We start from the raw sequence: 16,728 nt of genomic DNA, 5'->3' as shown, positions 1-16,728 counted from the left end.
TCTTTTTTGGGTGCTGCTTGGTGGTGCATTAGGTAAAAGGTTCCAGGGTCCACAGCTCAATCCCAAACTTGGGTTATGCCCAGTCCTAACAGGATTGCCTCTGGCTCCCCATGACCTTGACCAGTCACTGAAAGTGAGAGTGAGCGAGTTATTTTTGGCAACAAAAAAAGTGATTCATTTACAGACTCAGTTATCAGACTTTAGATATTTTTTTTTAAATTGTTGATTGGTCCACATGGATCTCCTGGTTTGCATAAATAGGAGTGTGAAGTGAGTTCTCCATCGTAAGTGATCAACAATCATCATGAGGTCTCTGGTCCTGCTTTTGCTTGTGGGAGCTTGTTGTAAGTACAAACCTGAGCAGTATGATCTGACACCCATTACAGTATATTCTGAAATACAATAATTGTTTCTGTATGAAGTTGCTCTGGAGGATGACAAGATTGTAGGAGGGTATGAGTGCACACCCTACTCCCAGCCTTGGCAAGTGTCTCTGAACGTTGGCTATCACTTCTGCGGTGGTTCTCTGATCAATCAGAACTGGGTTGTGTCTGCTGCTCACTGCTACCAATCGTAAGTGGTTTATCTAATGATTAATAAATTAGTCATTACGGAAAATACACCTTATGAACTTCAGAACATTAAACCATTTCCATCCCAATTTTAGTCGTCTGGAGGTTCGTCTGGGTGAGCACCACATCAAGATTAATGAGGGTACTGAGCAGTTCATCTCCTCTGCTCGTGTCATCCCCCATCCCAACTATGACTCCTGGAACATTGACAATGACATCATGCTCATCAAGCTGAATCAACCTGCCAGCCTGAACAGCTATGTGCAGCCGGTTGCTCTGCCTAAAAGCTGCCCCCCTGCGGGTACCTGGTGCACAGTTTCCGGATGGGGAAACACCATGAGCTCCAGTGAGTACAGACAGTTTGTTTACGCAGGACAATTTATTTGCTTGTGGAAAATGTGGCAGATGATGCTGAAATGGAAGTTATATGTTCAAGGGGTAGGAGTTGTCTAGAATGCATTGAGATGTAACATTGTTGTTTGGATGTATTACACCAGCCACTGAACAACACTGACTAGTTTTCATTGCTCAGAAAAGCAATTTTCAAAACTTCTTTCCAAACCGCATCCTTTGTGTGTATCGCATTATAAGATAGCCCTGTTTGACTTCTATTTTCTAATATTAACTTATTTGTGTTATGTCTTTGCAGCTGCTGATCGCAACAAGTTGCAGTGTCTGGAGGTCCCTATTCTCTCTGACACAGACTGCAATAACTCTTACCCTGGAATGATCACTAATGCCATGTTCTGCGCTGGCTTCCTGGAGGGAGGCAAGGACTCATGCCAGGTAAAGCGAGATGTGAGAGTAAAGTGAGAAGTAAAGGGTACCATATTCACATTTCTGGCCACATAAGCAATAAAATGTTAACTCTACCTCATTCAGGGTGACTCTGGTGGCCCTGTGGTGTGCAATGGTGAGCTGCAAGGTATTGTGTCTTGGGGTTATGGCTGTGCTGAGAAGAATCACCCTGGTGTCTATGCCAAGGTAAAATCAAGTGCTGTCTATTGTGATATGATCAGATATGATCTACAGCATAGATACCAAATGTCTCTATTATACAAATAATCTTCTCACTCTGCCTCCAGGTTTGCATTTTCACCAGCTGGATTTCCCAGACAATTGCCAGCAATTAAATCTGCTCCAGTCCACTTTACACAATGCAACAACATACTATGAAATTCAGCACCAACATTATATTAAAATAAAAAAAAAATTTGTTGAAGCAATAACACAGTCCTGTTTGACTCTTCATTTGTAAAATTGAGTTTCTTTTCAAGCATTTTCATGCACTACAATCATCTTTTTAATAATGAATAACCGACGAATGAACCAGTAGCCAACGTGTGGCTAGAGTAAAAGAGGTTTTTAATTAGTATAAAGTCCTGTTTCTTTAGGCAGCACCAACTGCTTACAGCATAAGGTCATGCTAAGGTCATTTACATAGCTATAATCCATAAACTTTGTTGTTTCTTACTAACCCCAGGAGAGCAACAACTATAAAGAAGCTGACTGAATATATATCATATTTACTGGCATTAAATCTGTAAACTGTTGAAAATACGTAGATCACACAATTTCTGTGACATTTTATTTGTTATATTGTGCACTTCATCGTTAAGCCAGATTGATATATTTGCGTTAACACGTATTTGTGTGTATGGGGGGATTATGGGTAATTGTCACAGACAGAGACGTGCTAGTGCTGTCCTCCCACGACCTCTAGTCGAACAAAACATAACTAAGCATTGTGTGTATCCGTGGTGCTATGTGTCAGGCAAACGCTGATGTGTCCGGTTCCATACCGATAAACATTTTGAATTAGGAATAATATTGTTTAATTCTTAGTAATATTGTTCAAAATATATCTGAAGTGTAAAGAATAAGATGCTGAACAATATTGTATGTACAATAAAATTTTCTCTTACGGCATCCAGTACTTTCCATCTTTATATATATGTAATTCTGCTTTCTAAAGGTGTAGTCCATTAAAAATCATATACAAAACCGCTCACACAGGAAATGGATGAAATGCTAGTTAAATTAACATGCTTTGATACAGAAGCTGCTAACACAGTTGAATACAGATGAGCTAAAACACAAAAGAAACTTTCACTGAAAATTCACTTAGTTTATAATACTTTTTTCCCCCTGGCACTTTTCAAAACAAAGTTATGCCCATGGTAGCTTCACTTTCTACAGTGAAACACTATTACTTTAAAACTCCCCTTACAAATAACGTGTTCTTTAATTAAATATTGTGATTTTGAGGAAGTGACATAATTGGGATGAATTCAACAGTGGAGAGCATGCTGTCTTATTTTGCCTTATATTCAAATTGTATTGTGTCTAACCAATAATACATCAGCCCTGTTACCAATAGTTGGAATTACATTTACGACATTTTGGCAGACACCCTTATCAAGAGTGACTTATATTTATCTCATTTATACAGCTGAGCAGTTGAGGTTAATGGTCGTGTTGTTAAGAGAGGTCAGAGGAAAATGGCCAGATTGGCTCAAGCTGCTAGGAAGGTTATAGTAACTCAAATAATCACTCTTTACAACCATGATGAGAAGAAAAGCATCTCAGAATGCCAAAACATTAAACCTTGTGGTGACCAAGGCCAAGACCGCAAGGTCCCTGAAAAATGGGAGAAGCACATATAAAAAGTGTTGACATGGACTCGTAAACAGGATGAGGGTGAGAAGACCACCATCTGCTGACAGCCTTCCAAATGGAACATCAAATCAAGGTTAGGGAGATAACAGGCTATCATAAAATAAACTAGTCCTGTCCTAAACCCTGCTGTTTCATCCATCCAATGTTCCAGTCATTAAGAAACTAACTATATGCCAGTAGAGTATACTGGTATGTATATTAAACACTATGATGGCTCTCATAAACTGTCTCAAATCACATACTTTGTGGAGATACAGCAGGACACTTAAGCCACACTTACAAATGTATGAATTTCACTGCATTAGCAAACATGTCAAACCATGCAGTATTTATTATTTTTTTAAATGTCAATATTTCCCTTAAAATATACATTACCGGTCAAAAGTTTAGATACACTCATCCTTTACGTACTTACGGTGCAACCATGTCAATATAGTGCCTCATAAGCAATCAATTAATTTGATTACCTTCTTTCATTCTGTTGCTCCACTGTGCGCAAATCTGCTAGCCCTATTGTGTTCAACAGTGTGTTCTGTCTTGGGATATAGCTGTGCTTAAAAGAAACACACGATATTTATGCCAAGGTAAAGTCACATGTTAGCGGTTGCAATAGATTCTGTAAATGTACTTACACTTTGTTCAAAGTTATAGCCTAATCTCTCAGTGTAGTCTCATTTACATATATAAACTGTGTATCACATAGTTTATAACCATTCTGTTTATTAACAGAATAATAGTCTCCACCAGTATAACACCACCACTCTCTACTCTCATTCCTGAGATTGTGATTTGGAATGTTTTTGCCTAGGAACTACTCTGCATGGCCTATTGAATACGAAAAAAGACAAATCTTGGATCTGCATACATTATTATAAACCTCCTGCACATGGATCATAAAGACCCTCGAGTCTCCTCCAGAAATTGAATTTTACCACAAAAACCCTAGCGTAGGACAGTGGATAAGACAGCTATATATTGCCATGTGTACACCAAACAGTAAGAAAACAGCTACTCAACAGTTAGCAGTTTCTTCCTTCCTGACTTTCTTCTCCCATTTCCTTTCCCCGTCAGTGAATTGGCTTTTCTGTTCATTTTGTTTTGTCTGACTGCTGCTTTATCTGAGACAGCAGAAAAGATTACATTTCAAGTGCCTCCCTTATTTCCATTGTAATTGGTTAAATATGTTAAAACCGTAGATGGTGGAACCTTACTTTCAATTAACGTTATTATTAACTGATGAATTAATAATTAATTATAGCGATAATTAATTGAAGCTATTAATTAATGTTAAAATACACTTATTACTGTTATTTCAATTGTTTATATTCATCCATCTTCAGTAACTGTTTATCTTGGTCAGGGTTGCAATAGTGCAGGATGCCAGTCCACTGCAGGGCACCATGCACATACACATTCACTCATAGGGACAATTTAGTGTAGCCAGTCCACCTATCTACATGTTTCTGAACAGTGAGAGGAGACCCAGATGAACAGGGGGAGAATACCCAGACAAGAACAGAGTAAGGATTGAATCAGGGGCCCTGAAGCTGTGAGGTGGCAATGCTACCCAGTTCTCCACCGTGTGGCATATTTTTTAAATATAAAGACAAAGATTGTTTAATAAAAGACACTGATATGTGATGTGAAGAACATGTTTAGGTCATTATGTAAGTAATGAATAACAACCTGTTTTGACAAAGTGCTTTATTGGAAATATGTCAGGAAATATATTTCCATATTTTAAGCTAAACATGTTTAGTCAGTGCACACTTATTTAGTTATGACATCAAATGACTGCATAGAGTTATAATTGCACTTCAGAGCATCGGGCAATTTAAGGAGCGCTGTAACGTCCACAAAAGAGAATGCTTCGGGTTGGTTTGTGTTGAATGAAAAAGAGGAAGGGGTGGTCTGCCACAAAGAGCTCTTTGGGGGGAGGCCTGAGACAACACCCCACCATGCCGGTCGCGGTGGCTGCAGCTGCTTCAGTGCCTTCCTCAGTCACTTCTACAAAAGACTTATGCACCACCTCGGAGAGCACCAGGTCATCGCAAGGAGACATGTGTGAAAAATCACACTTGCCCATGACAAAGGCATCTACCATGCCCATGCTGATGAGCAGCTCCTTCATGTCATAGGTTTCCTCCAGTTTGAATCGCGGCAAAGACACCTGCACCTCCACAGTGTCCATCCTATCAGGCCGTGTCCACTCCATGAAGTTGTCATAAGTGAGCTGGTGCTCAAGCTGATTTTATATAAAAAATAATAAAACAATTAAATAATACATTAATACTAATAAATAACTAACTAAATAAATAAATAAACAAACAAACAAACAAATAAATAAAAACACACACTATAAAAAATTCATTTTATACATAAATTAAGTAGATTTATCATTCACCTTCTCAAGGCCAGTAGTGTTATCTTCAATCTCATCAGGTAGCATAATTAGCATGCTGAGCTCCTTGCCCTCATATGGCATTTCAAGAATCTTGCACCGCAGATCAGGAATAAAGGCCAGGGGAAACTCTGCCTCCTGATTCATCATCTGCACTGGTTTAGTTTCTTTCTGCGTGTAAAACATATTAAAATACATTATTTAGCATTAATGTAAATAAAGGGGGGGGGGGGGGTTGGGGGTGCAAAAATTCACAATTCACAAACATGCATGACAGATCACCACCGTTTCCACAAGGGGATCATGCTGTGATTTTTAACTGGAGAGTTTTTACCTCCACTACAGAGAAAACCTTATTCATGTACGCAAGTTACAGTGCTACTTTTTTTATATTTAGGGGTTTTTTTTTGTTTGGTTGTTTTTGTTTTTTACTTTTTTTTTAATGTCTATATTTTGTTGGATATCAGTGCAATTTCTCACAAAGCAAAATAGGAGAGGTTCAAAAATGGCAATAAGCAAGAGCAGACAAAAGAGGATGGGGTGCACAGGAGAAGGGAGGAAAGACAAGATTCATGTAATTATAATATTAGGTAAAGATTTTTTTAGCTTTTCGGTTTAACGTTTTTTAATAAATGACAAGATATCAGTGCAATTTCTCACAAAACACAATAGGACAGGGCAGGAGTGCACAAAAGAAGACAGGAGTGCACAAAAGAAGACAGGAGCGCACAAAAGAAGACAGGAGTGCACAGGGGAGGACAGGAAGGAGGAGAGGAAAGGGTAAGAGACTGCATTTTTTTGTAACTGCATGGCACCCACCTTGTTCAGCTTGAAAGGAAGCTCCTCTGTTGCTCTGACCTTAAACTGGTTCTCCCAGTCGCCCTTGAAGTAGAGGGCATTCACCAAGACAAGTCTGGTCGAATTATCAACAATTCCTTTTTGCAGCAAGTTCTTGATCTTTTCTATTGTGAGAATTTCGATTCACAAAAACATTGTTAAGCAGACACAACATTCATACAGAACCACTGCATAGAAAGAAAACATTTCTTCATGCAGTTAAGTAGAACATGATCATGATAATAATAACAATAATAATAATAATAATAAAGTAGTAGTTTCCTAGTACTGAGGGAGTACACAAAATAATATAAGTGAAAATCAGCAAGATCACAGGGGAACAATCTACAAAGTGGGTTTGAATTATAGCTAGACTAGATCTGTGGAAGGTAAACATGGATAGAAAAAGTTCATCAGCTTAAGAAGCATGCTGATAATAAAATACACACAATTTATTGTCAGTGTTTCACTAAAGTCACAAGAGCCCTCTATACAGTGCTGAAATAAAGTATTTGTATTTGATTTCTTCTGTTTTTGTGTAGATCTCGTACTAAACTGTTTCAGAAATTAAAACTAAATCTAAGATAAAACAAAGACAACCTGAGTAAACACAAAATACAGTTTTTAAATGATAAATATTATTTATTGAAGCAAAAAAAGTTATCCAATACCAACTGGGCCTGTGTGAAAATGTATTTGCCCCCATAGTTACTAATTCCCCAAATCTATGAGTCTGCATTGATAATGGAGATCAGCTGGACTAGACACAACCAGACCTGATTACTGCAAACCCTGTTCAATCACATCCACACTTAAATAGAACTTTCTCAACAGCATAGCAACTTTTGCAGGTGCTTAGACAGACTCAGACAAAGCACACAGCACATAAAAATAAGTCACAAAAATAAGCCTTTTCAAGGTATAGAACATACATGTATCAGCTATAATAAAGGATGGCAATTGATCAGCTTATTCAAAGAGGTAATTAAGTGAATACATTCATCATAGATATTTGATAGCAGTTCATAAAATAAGAGAGTACATGATATAGGAGTTAAAAGGTTTTACCCAGTAACACACTACGCCAAAGTTGAATGAAATTCCAGAAAAGAGAATGACGAGGAAAGTGATTGAAAGACATCAGTCTGGGAAGGTTACAAAGCTATTACAAAGGCTCTGGGACTCCAAAGAACCACAGTGAGAGCCGTTATCTCCAAATGGAAAAACTCAGCACGGTAGTGAACGTTCCCAAAAGTGGCCGTCCTTCCAAAATTCCTCCAAGAGCACAGCAATGATTCATCCAGGAAGTCACACAAGAGCCAAGGACAACACAAAGGACCTACAGGCCTCTCTTGTATCAATAAAGGTCACTGTTCATGACTCCACTATCAGAAAGACACTGGGAAAAATAACATCCATGGAAGAGTGGCGAGGTGAAAACCACTGCTAACCCAGAAGAACATTAAGACTCGTCTGAATTTTGCCAAAATGCACCTTGTGTCACAGCTCAGTCAGATCAGAACTCAATTTCCCAAGATGCAACACTCACTTCTCATGCACGCATGAGTCTTCTCGTGATCCTCGACCCTTGTTTCCAGTTTCGACTACGCTCTCTGCCTGACCCCGTTTGTGCTGTTCGTCCGTTCGCTTGACCATTGCCTGTCTTACGACTACGTTTCTTGAACTTCCCGATACCACGCTCTACACCTGCCACCCGCTTCTGCTTCCATGCCGATTCGAGGTTCGTGACACCTTGATGATCTTCAAACCTTTTGGGAGAATGTTCTGTGGACTGATGAGTTTAAAGTGGAACTGTTTGGGAGACAGAATTCCACAAAACGAACATCATACCTCCGGTCAAGCATGGTGGAGGCAGTGTGATGGTGTGGGGATGCTTTGCTGCTTCAGGTTCTGGGCAACTTGCAATAATTGAGGGAAACATGAATTCTGCTCTCTACCACAAAATCGTAGCGGAGAATGTCCGGGCTTCAGTCCGTAAGTTGAAACTCAAGTGCAAATGGATTATGCAGCAAGACAATGATCCAAAGCGTAGGAGTAAGTCAAAATTACATGAAAGACTGATCTCCTGTTATCAGAAGCGTTAGGTTGCAGTTATTGCTGTTAAAGGTGGCATAACCAGATTTTAAGTTTAAGGGGGCAATTAGTTTTTCACATGGGTGATAGGTGTTGGATTTTTTTTTTTTGCATCAATAAAATTTTTTAAAAATACATAAAAACTATTGTGTGTTTTCTCAGGTTGCCTTTGTTTTATGTTGTATTTCATTTGAAGATCTAAAACTGTTTAGTATGAGATACACAAAAACAGAAGAAATCAGGATGGGGCAAATACTTTTTCACAGCGCTGTATGGTATTGCTCCAATAACATTATCATGGCTCAACTTACCAGCAACGGATTTTCTGAAGATTAAAGCTAACTGCTATCCGACTTTGTGACATTCCTACTTTGGGAAGGTTTGATGCAGTGAAATTACATTCAAGGATTTTACAATCTGTTAATCAAACTATTTTACTTCCCATGGAAGTGTAAATACTACATGAATACATTTTAGATGGAAATTTCAAAAACATGTTTAAGTACTAACCTTTTGTTTGCTTCTCCACCCAGTTATTAATATTGACCCGTGCAGATTCTGCATTTGCTTTAAAGTCAACAGTTTCCAGCTCAGCATGGTAGTGTGTTTTTGTCTCCTTCAGAAATTTCTGTTTTAAAAAAAAGAAAATCAGTTAAAAACAATGAAATACAGGAAGATCATCAATTACTGGAGAATAAATGCAACAGAGTTGAACGTCAACAGAGTCCAATAGGGGCAGACTCAAGTCCGAGTCCTTAATGGCCGAGTCCAAGTCGAGTCCAGAAAGTAATTAAACTGAAAAGATTTGAAATCACAACTGTAAACGCAACACTGAGCTGTTAAATTAATATTTTAACCTTCACAACCCAATGGCATAATACATAAACATAACAAAAAATACCACTATTACATCTTGCCATTGCCATTTAATATTTGTATTTCATGTCAGCACTCCAAATAGTTTCCTATAAAAAATGGTTTCAATGAAAAAAGGGATATAGAGGTGTATGTAGAACTTATTATATTACAAGTGTATGAAAATACAATAACAAAACAGCTTCATTTGTATCACACTATATTGTATCCTGCAGTTCGAGTTGACGTTTCAATTATTTGATGCGTCTCATGGGGCAGACTCGACTGTACTCAGAAAACTTCCGAAGTGTCCGAGTCCATGTCAAGTTCAACTACAGATTTACCCGAGTGCATGACAAGTGCGAGTCCGTGCATAATTGGACCAGAGTCCGGGATCGAGTACCCCAACTGTACATTATTAACATATTTCAGATTCATTTAATCATTTGACACATGGTTTTTATCCAGATAGAATTGCAACCTTGTATACACACATGTCTTTAGAGCAGTGGTCACCAACCTTGATCCTGGAGATCTACATTCCTGAAGACTTTAGCTCCAAACATAATCATGCCCACATGACCACCCAATCATTGCTTTAAGAAGTTCTTGGTCAACTAAAACAGGTGTGTTAGATTTTGGTTGGAGATGAAACCTGCAGGAAGGTAGATCTCAAGGAAGAGGTTTGGTGACCACTGCTTTAAAGGCTCTAGAGTTGAATCATGAATACGACAATGATTTCAATTAAAATGGAGTGAGCATTTCTCACTCCACAGGACCCAGTCAAAACCCCACAGGACCCACTACCATGTCCATATAGAATAATATACATCTTAGAGAAATTGCCTCATTATATTACAAATGTTAGTTCACACACACATACACGTGTATATATGTGTGTGTGTGTGTGTGTGTAACACTACTGTTTTGTTGTCGGGTTGTTATTAGCACAGCTCTATATCATGATACATAGTGTGTATGGTAGAAAGGTTATTTTGCACATCTTTGTATCCACAAATCTTACCTCCACAAATTTGTAGGTCTGCTCTCCATAAAGTCTATTGGCCATGCTGAGGGCATACGGAGCTCCTGCTTTATTCAGTTCAGCCATCAGCTTGTTGAAGCTGACGTGGACGTCGTCCTTGGCTTTGTTGTGGTGCAGAACCTAGGTAATATGGATGGAGATATAATCAAAGGTTTTTTTATTTGTTTTTAATAAAAAGCAGGAAGTCTTTGTGGTAAATGAAGATTACCTCCATCCTGAGAGAATTTTAGATTCACGTAACAAATCATGAATAAATTAGTAGACAAGTGAAAACTGTGGTTCATATGTCATACTTTTTAATATGTAAGCTGTGTAGTACAAATGCACAAAAAGAAGGGCAGCACCGGTCCCAGTTATCCGCCACCAAGGAGAAGCACCTATATGTATGCCATTAACTACCATCACCAATGTTATTGCCAAAATAATGCCTTTTCCCCATGGATGTCAGTGCCTCCACGGAGTATTTGCATCCAATAACCTTTTGTAAAGCCGGTGGGAACTGGACCTTCTGAGATTGCTGTGCCTGTTGGACTGCTACTGGTTGAACACTTAGGCTTCACTGGTTTGTTGAAGCACAAGACATACAGTAACATATTAATCATCAGAATTGCAAAACCTTTTTTTTAACTACATGCACAAGTTGTTTGCGTGAACATTAGTAAAATTTGTGCGTGCCTGCATGGTCATATACTTAGTATAGAAATGTGGACTTAAAAATCATGAAACAGGATTTTACCATGTTTATTATAATATACAGATCCATTGCACAGAACAAACTGTTCATACAGGAATTAAAGGGACACACTTTCCCCTACACCCTACTCATGTTTCAGGATGATCTAACATCAAACCAGGCCCAGAGTAATTACCAAGATTTGCATTTCTCTCAATAACCCATGATGTTGCAATTTCAGTGCAATTCCTATTCCAGTGAAGTGAATCACACTCCCTAAACAGTCTGAATGTCTGCTGTATGATGAGTCTTGCTTTTTATTTGCATTAGTTGAGAAATTTTCCACAGAATTTCTACGTGTCACCACAGAACATGAAGAAATTTTCATATCTTCTTACGTAATGTACCATCTGGGTGAATTTCCACCACATTCACCATGCGTCCTGTGATGTTCCTTCTTTATAATCACAGTAGACAAACTGAATCCTACCCCATCAAAAGAAGGGAACTGAGTTGGGGTAGCAACTAAACAGATCTTCAGTTATAAAGAAATGACAATGATAAATTTATGTGCATGTCTTCAGAGCACAGGATCCTAACACGGATCAGCAATCAGTATGGCCTCATTTCATTTTAAACTCATCGTCTTTGATTAGATCTTCTTTCTCTTTGATGATTGCTGTTTTGCTTCTTGTACTCGGCATTTGTGACCTTAACTGACTGAAGAGTCTGTAGCATTTTGCAATGTTAGTGAACAGGAACTGCAAACTCAGTCAAACCCAGAGGAATGTTTTATACTCGAGTTCTGCTGAACTGGTTGAGGCAGTGTAGAAAACAGTTTTTCTTGAAATCTTAGAAAATCCACACAAAATGCTAAATGATTTTTTTCCCCTTTAATTAAGATGGTCCACATTTCTGCACTTTACTTCTACATACTTTAATCAAATCAAGCAATAAGGAACACCAAATCCATGGTACAGCCTTGTTAGGAGATGGGAGATGAGTTAAGATTATGGCTGACAGCATCGATGTAACCATAGAAACACAACATGGTCACACCTACATGACTATAAAAGCTGTATCATGTACTCATTGTAAAAGGTCACATATCCTTTTATCTGACAGGGGGATATTGTAACAATTCCACTCTCGGCTAAATACAATGTTAAAACACAATCATTAACCTTTATTGTCTTATGTGTATTAATATAACTATCATGATTTTGCATGATTATTATTTTTGTTCTGACCTCAGACATCTGAGTTGCTGTGTTGCCTGCAGCTCCGAGAGACACCATGGCCAGCGCAGAAGAGATGCTGAGAGGAGAGTAGAAGACATTCCCGGTTTTGTTGCCTTCCTTGATCTTGGTGAATAGGTGAAGTGCAAAATTGGTGTTTGCCACTGAAAGAGACTCCATTTTGCAAAATCTGAAGGAGAAATATATTTTTTGAAATAACAAATTGGCAAAGAAAGCCCTGGATGTAAAAAGAAATTAATAATAATTTTTTTAAAAAGTAGTGAAAATATCACACCAAAAACATAATACACTGCATTTTTGATAGCTGTGGGGGTTTTCTTCCCACGTTTTTCTCCCCACATATTCCCATGTTGATTTTGCTGTGGCTTTATTTATTTATTATTATTTTCCGATGCAATTTTCAAAGTTTTTCTTTTTAATACTTTTGTGTGGTAAACCACTTGAATTGACATGAAATTGTCTTTCACAGTAAGGTTTATTGGTAAATTAGACCTTTTAGCTGTACTCATGTTCGATGCACTTGAATCGGGCTGTAGCCCTGAAGATTTTTCCTTTAGCCCCGAATAATTATCCACTTGGAGTGGTTTGTTACTACATAACTGAAGGTGAAAAGAAGACGGCGGTGTCGTAATTTTATATCTTCAATGAACGGAAGCGAGACCAATCAGACAGGGCTCACAGGAAAATACATGGAAGCACCTGTGTCTTATTGGCTGCCAAACTCTGACTACGTTTACATGGACAGCAGTAATCTAATTATTGGCCTTACTCTGAGTAAGATAATAATGTGATTAAGGTGTTTACATGAGTCGCTTTTAGAATACTCCTGTCATGTTCCCGTTTTACATGTTTTAGAACATAATTAGATTAACAGCACACGTCATTACGTCACCGTGCCACGCCGTCTGATGTCCCTCCAGAATTTCACGTAGCAACATACAGTTGGTCTTCGTTATGGGACCGTATACAGTTTTGGGTGTTTTTATATAAAAGATTTTTTACGAACGCTTTAAGTGCAGTTAATTATTAGTCATGCTGTACATGCTAATAGACGACTGCTTGAAGCCGTGGGTGTGTCCCAAACCGCGTACTTACCGTCTATATAGTAGCCGAGATACATGTATTCTTCCCCACTACAGGCCTATAGTAGGAAAGTACACAGTTTGGGACGCAGACGAACTCTCTTGCTCGCCGTAAAATGTAAAACTGCCATGTGTGATCGTGTCCTGCGGTGAAAACTCCCACACGACGTTCATAATGTGATTAAGGTGTTTACATGTCTGTAATACACGTCCATAATGCGACTAAAACAGGAGTACTCCACCTGTCTTAATTCCATTAGTGTTTACTTCGAGTATGACCTTAATCAGATTAAGGTAAGTAAAAATTGCTGTTTACATGGTAGTTTCTTAATCAAAATATGGTCTTAATCGGGTTACGAGTGGATTATTGTTGTCCATGTAAACGCAGCTACTGATAGCTTGGTTGTGCCTCCCTGTGGCTAGCGACACCAAACTAGCCTAGTTAGAAAAGAATAATATTTTATCGGTCTGGTAATCCTACAAACACTAACAACACCCGAGGCAAGTTTTATGATAAATCCGACTTTTTCTGATCACGTCATACATTGACGAATGGTAAAATTACTGAAAGAACTATGAGTCTCACTTTGTAGTGTATTTTTGTAGGTTTTGAAAGTAAAGTAACACACACACACACACACACACACACACACACACACACACATATCCATTATAACTTAATATTTTATTATCAACGTTTTAAACAGGGCCCCATGGTGTATCAAATATACTCAAATGCTCTTACAACCAACCCCGTTGTCCCTGCTCACTGTCCCTCTTATCAGTTCCGCATGAGGACTGGTGTCCGCCTTTCTCTTCCGCCCCTGGGACAGACTCCAGTAGTTTACAGTGGGCTGTCTGCACCACGCCCCGTCACATAACCTCCATACTACTTTACTCCAAATTTACAACATTAAAAAACAGCGACAAGGGCGTGCGCCTGACTAAGACAAAGCTCTTATCAGCTATTAAAACGTCATTCGAAAGTGAAATAAACTGAAATAGTTCTAAACATTCGCAGAAACTTTGTGAACTAAAAACCAACATCTGATGCTTCCTTCCTAACTACTGCGTGTGCGATCGTCCTGACAAACAGCCGTCTTGTAACGCTTTAACTGCAACATTCTCATTACAATACTGCACTACACTTACCTTAACTCCTGCACTGTTACACTGACCTGCTGTCTGAAATGCTGTGTTCCTCAAACTGTGTGATTTTATATTTATATATATATCATTTCCTTGTCATCTCCCCTCTAAGTCCCACCTCCCCTCTGAGTCCCACCTCATTGGAGGCAAGTCCAGGAAATGACGTCGTATGTTGTAATAGTGATGGGAAGTTTCGGATCATTTTACTGACTCAGTTCTTTGAATCTCATTCAACAAAATGAACGAATCTTTTTTCGAGTCGTTTCGTTCCTTTCAGCGGAATATAATTAAAATGTTACATGTTAAATTCCCAACACATCTAGTACTTAATAAATTATCAAATAAACTATAGGCTAATGCAACCAAGGCCGAATTATGAGAAACAGAAATGATTCATTAATAGCTTAGCTGGGTCTTGAGGCTATGCAGTCTGATAGTTCACCTCACCTCCTGATCTTTTGCCACGTCACATTTGTCACGACCGTTCCCCGGAAACAGAAATGATTAGTTCACGTCTCGAGTTTTCGGGTTCGAGTCGTTCGTTCCTCCCGTTTCCGGTACTGCATGGTGCATTGACTATGTGGCGGTCGTGCCCCCACAATGTTGAGGAAATGCCAATCTTCCCCCCCAATATACAGTAGAAAATATTTTCTATATGTCCCCGTTTAATGAACCCAACCAACGGATCTGTCTTTTCTTCATCTATTTTATTTATTTATATCTATTACTTTTTAATATATTTGCGTTTGTTAAGGAAAAAGGTGTGTGCCCCCCTCCAGTTGTACACTTGGTCCATACTCAACGCAAGTTGGTTGATATATTTTAGCAGCTCAGTCTGTAAGAAATGGAGACAGCAGCCAAGCGTAGAAAAGTGCAGCAGAACATACGAGCTTTTTGTTCAGACAGTAAGTAAATAGATACCTAAATAATAGGTAACCTTAGCTTAGTATAGAAGGCATCATACCATGGCTAGGTTTGTTCTTAAGAACATCAATTAACTTTTGATATTTGCACACCCACGAAGTAGGCTAGGCCAGTGGTTTTCAAAGTGGGAGCCGCCAGGGGGCACCCGGGGGCCTCAACAATTTGGTGTGGAAAAAAACTATAAAAAATTATATATATATATATATATATATATATATATATATATATATATATATATACACACACACACACACACACACACACACACACATATTACAATAACATGTTATTTTTAGTTTTTTTTTTTTTTTCTTTTTATTACTATAACATGTTATATAAGGAGGATATACTCAGAAGTCTGTATTTTTTATGTGTTTAAAAGACATCTTGCAAAAGGGGGGCCTTGGTCAATGCCATCTGGGGGGCCTTGCCCTGGAAAAGTTTGGGAAGCCCTGGGCTAGGCTAACGTCAGTTCCAGTTTAACGTTTAACATTAAACTTACCGTTACATTCACTTGCATAGCCTCACGTAGTGACAGACTGTTATAAATGTGAGTGAAAGTGAGGAAAGTTGCACAGCATTTCATTCCTTTACAGTACATTTGGGCTAAGAACAACTAAGTGATTTTACAAATATAAGGCTCAGCATAATGTTGAGATGTGCTAGCTTGGCAACGAGAGATATGGAACTAACGTCTGAGTTGTGGCCATACTGTGGCTATCCATTCAGAACTAGTTATGGCAGTTTGCGATATATATATCGCTTACATAATAAATGACACCAGTTGCACAAACAGAATATTCAGTTTATCAAATTAAAATGATCATTTAAGTCAGTCATTGCTCTTCTGGGAAAATAATGGTATCTGGTCACAATGCAGTTAGTCATCTACTGGAAGTCTATTGCCATTTTTTTTTCTTTGATAAAGGAATAATCTGTCATATGTTCAAGTACAGCATTGGTTGTTGTAGTCACATTGTTTACATGAACATATTTGGGATATGTAATTTGTACCCATTAAAAGTTAGTCTATTTGCTACTACTGGAAAATGCATATTTCTATTTGGCAGGTGCGATTTCTTGCATTTTGCCACCATCTAGTGGGTCTTGTTGAAATAGAAAAATATTTGAGTAAATGAACCATTTCTCATGTTGATA

At 38.4% G+C, this 16,728-nt stretch overlaps 2 protein-coding genes across 7 annotated transcripts; one reads left to right on the top strand and one right to left on the bottom strand.

Moving 5' to 3' along the window:
- Positions 1–242: 242 nt before the first annotated feature.
- On the top strand, positions 243–2,501 carry LOC128601075 (trypsin-2). Its single transcript, XM_053613983.1, has 6 exons — positions 243–344; positions 423–573; positions 668–918; positions 1,222–1,358; positions 1,455–1,556; positions 1,658–2,501. Exons 1-6 carry the CDS (start codon positions 305–307, stop codon positions 1,703–1,705), a joined length of 729 nt encoding a protein of 242 aa, XP_053469958.1. The 5' UTR covers positions 243–304; the 3' UTR covers positions 1,706–2,501.
- Positions 2,502–4,929: 2,428 nt separating this feature from the next.
- On the bottom strand, positions 4,930–15,117 carry LOC128601318 (leukocyte elastase inhibitor). Of its 6 annotated transcripts, none has more exons than XM_053614437.1 (7): positions 12,407–12,496; positions 10,962–11,042; positions 10,463–10,603; positions 9,094–9,211; positions 6,472–6,614; positions 5,656–5,823; positions 4,930–5,496 (listed from the first exon to the last, which is right to left on the bottom strand). In XM_053614437.1, the coding sequence occupies exons 3-7, from the start codon at positions 10,547–10,549 to the stop codon at positions 5,086–5,088; spliced, it is 927 nt and encodes a 308-aa protein (XP_053470412.1). In that variant the 5' UTR covers positions 10,550–10,603; positions 10,962–11,042; positions 12,407–12,496; the 3' UTR covers positions 4,930–5,085. The 6 variants fall into 6 exon arrangements, with proteins under 6 accessions (XP_053470412.1, XP_053470409.1, XP_053470407.1 ...); XM_053614434.1 differs by lacking the exon at positions 10,962–11,042 and adding an exon at positions 15,094–15,117 and having other exon boundaries at positions 4,932–5,496; positions 12,407–12,584; XM_053614432.1 differs by lacking the exon at positions 10,962–11,042 and adding an exon at positions 14,650–14,798 and having other exon boundaries at positions 4,932–5,496; positions 12,407–12,584.
- Between the last annotated feature and the right edge of the window lie 1,611 nt (positions 15,118–16,728).

Source organism: Ictalurus furcatus, chromosome 25, assembly GCF_023375685.1.
Source record: "Ictalurus furcatus strain D&B chromosome 25, Billie_1.0, whole genome shotgun sequence".
NCBI lineage: Eukaryota > Metazoa > Chordata > Actinopteri > Siluriformes > Ictaluridae > Ictalurus > Ictalurus furcatus.
Note: the sequence above shows the minus strand (reverse complement) of the source record. Positions and strands in the feature narration are given on the sequence as shown.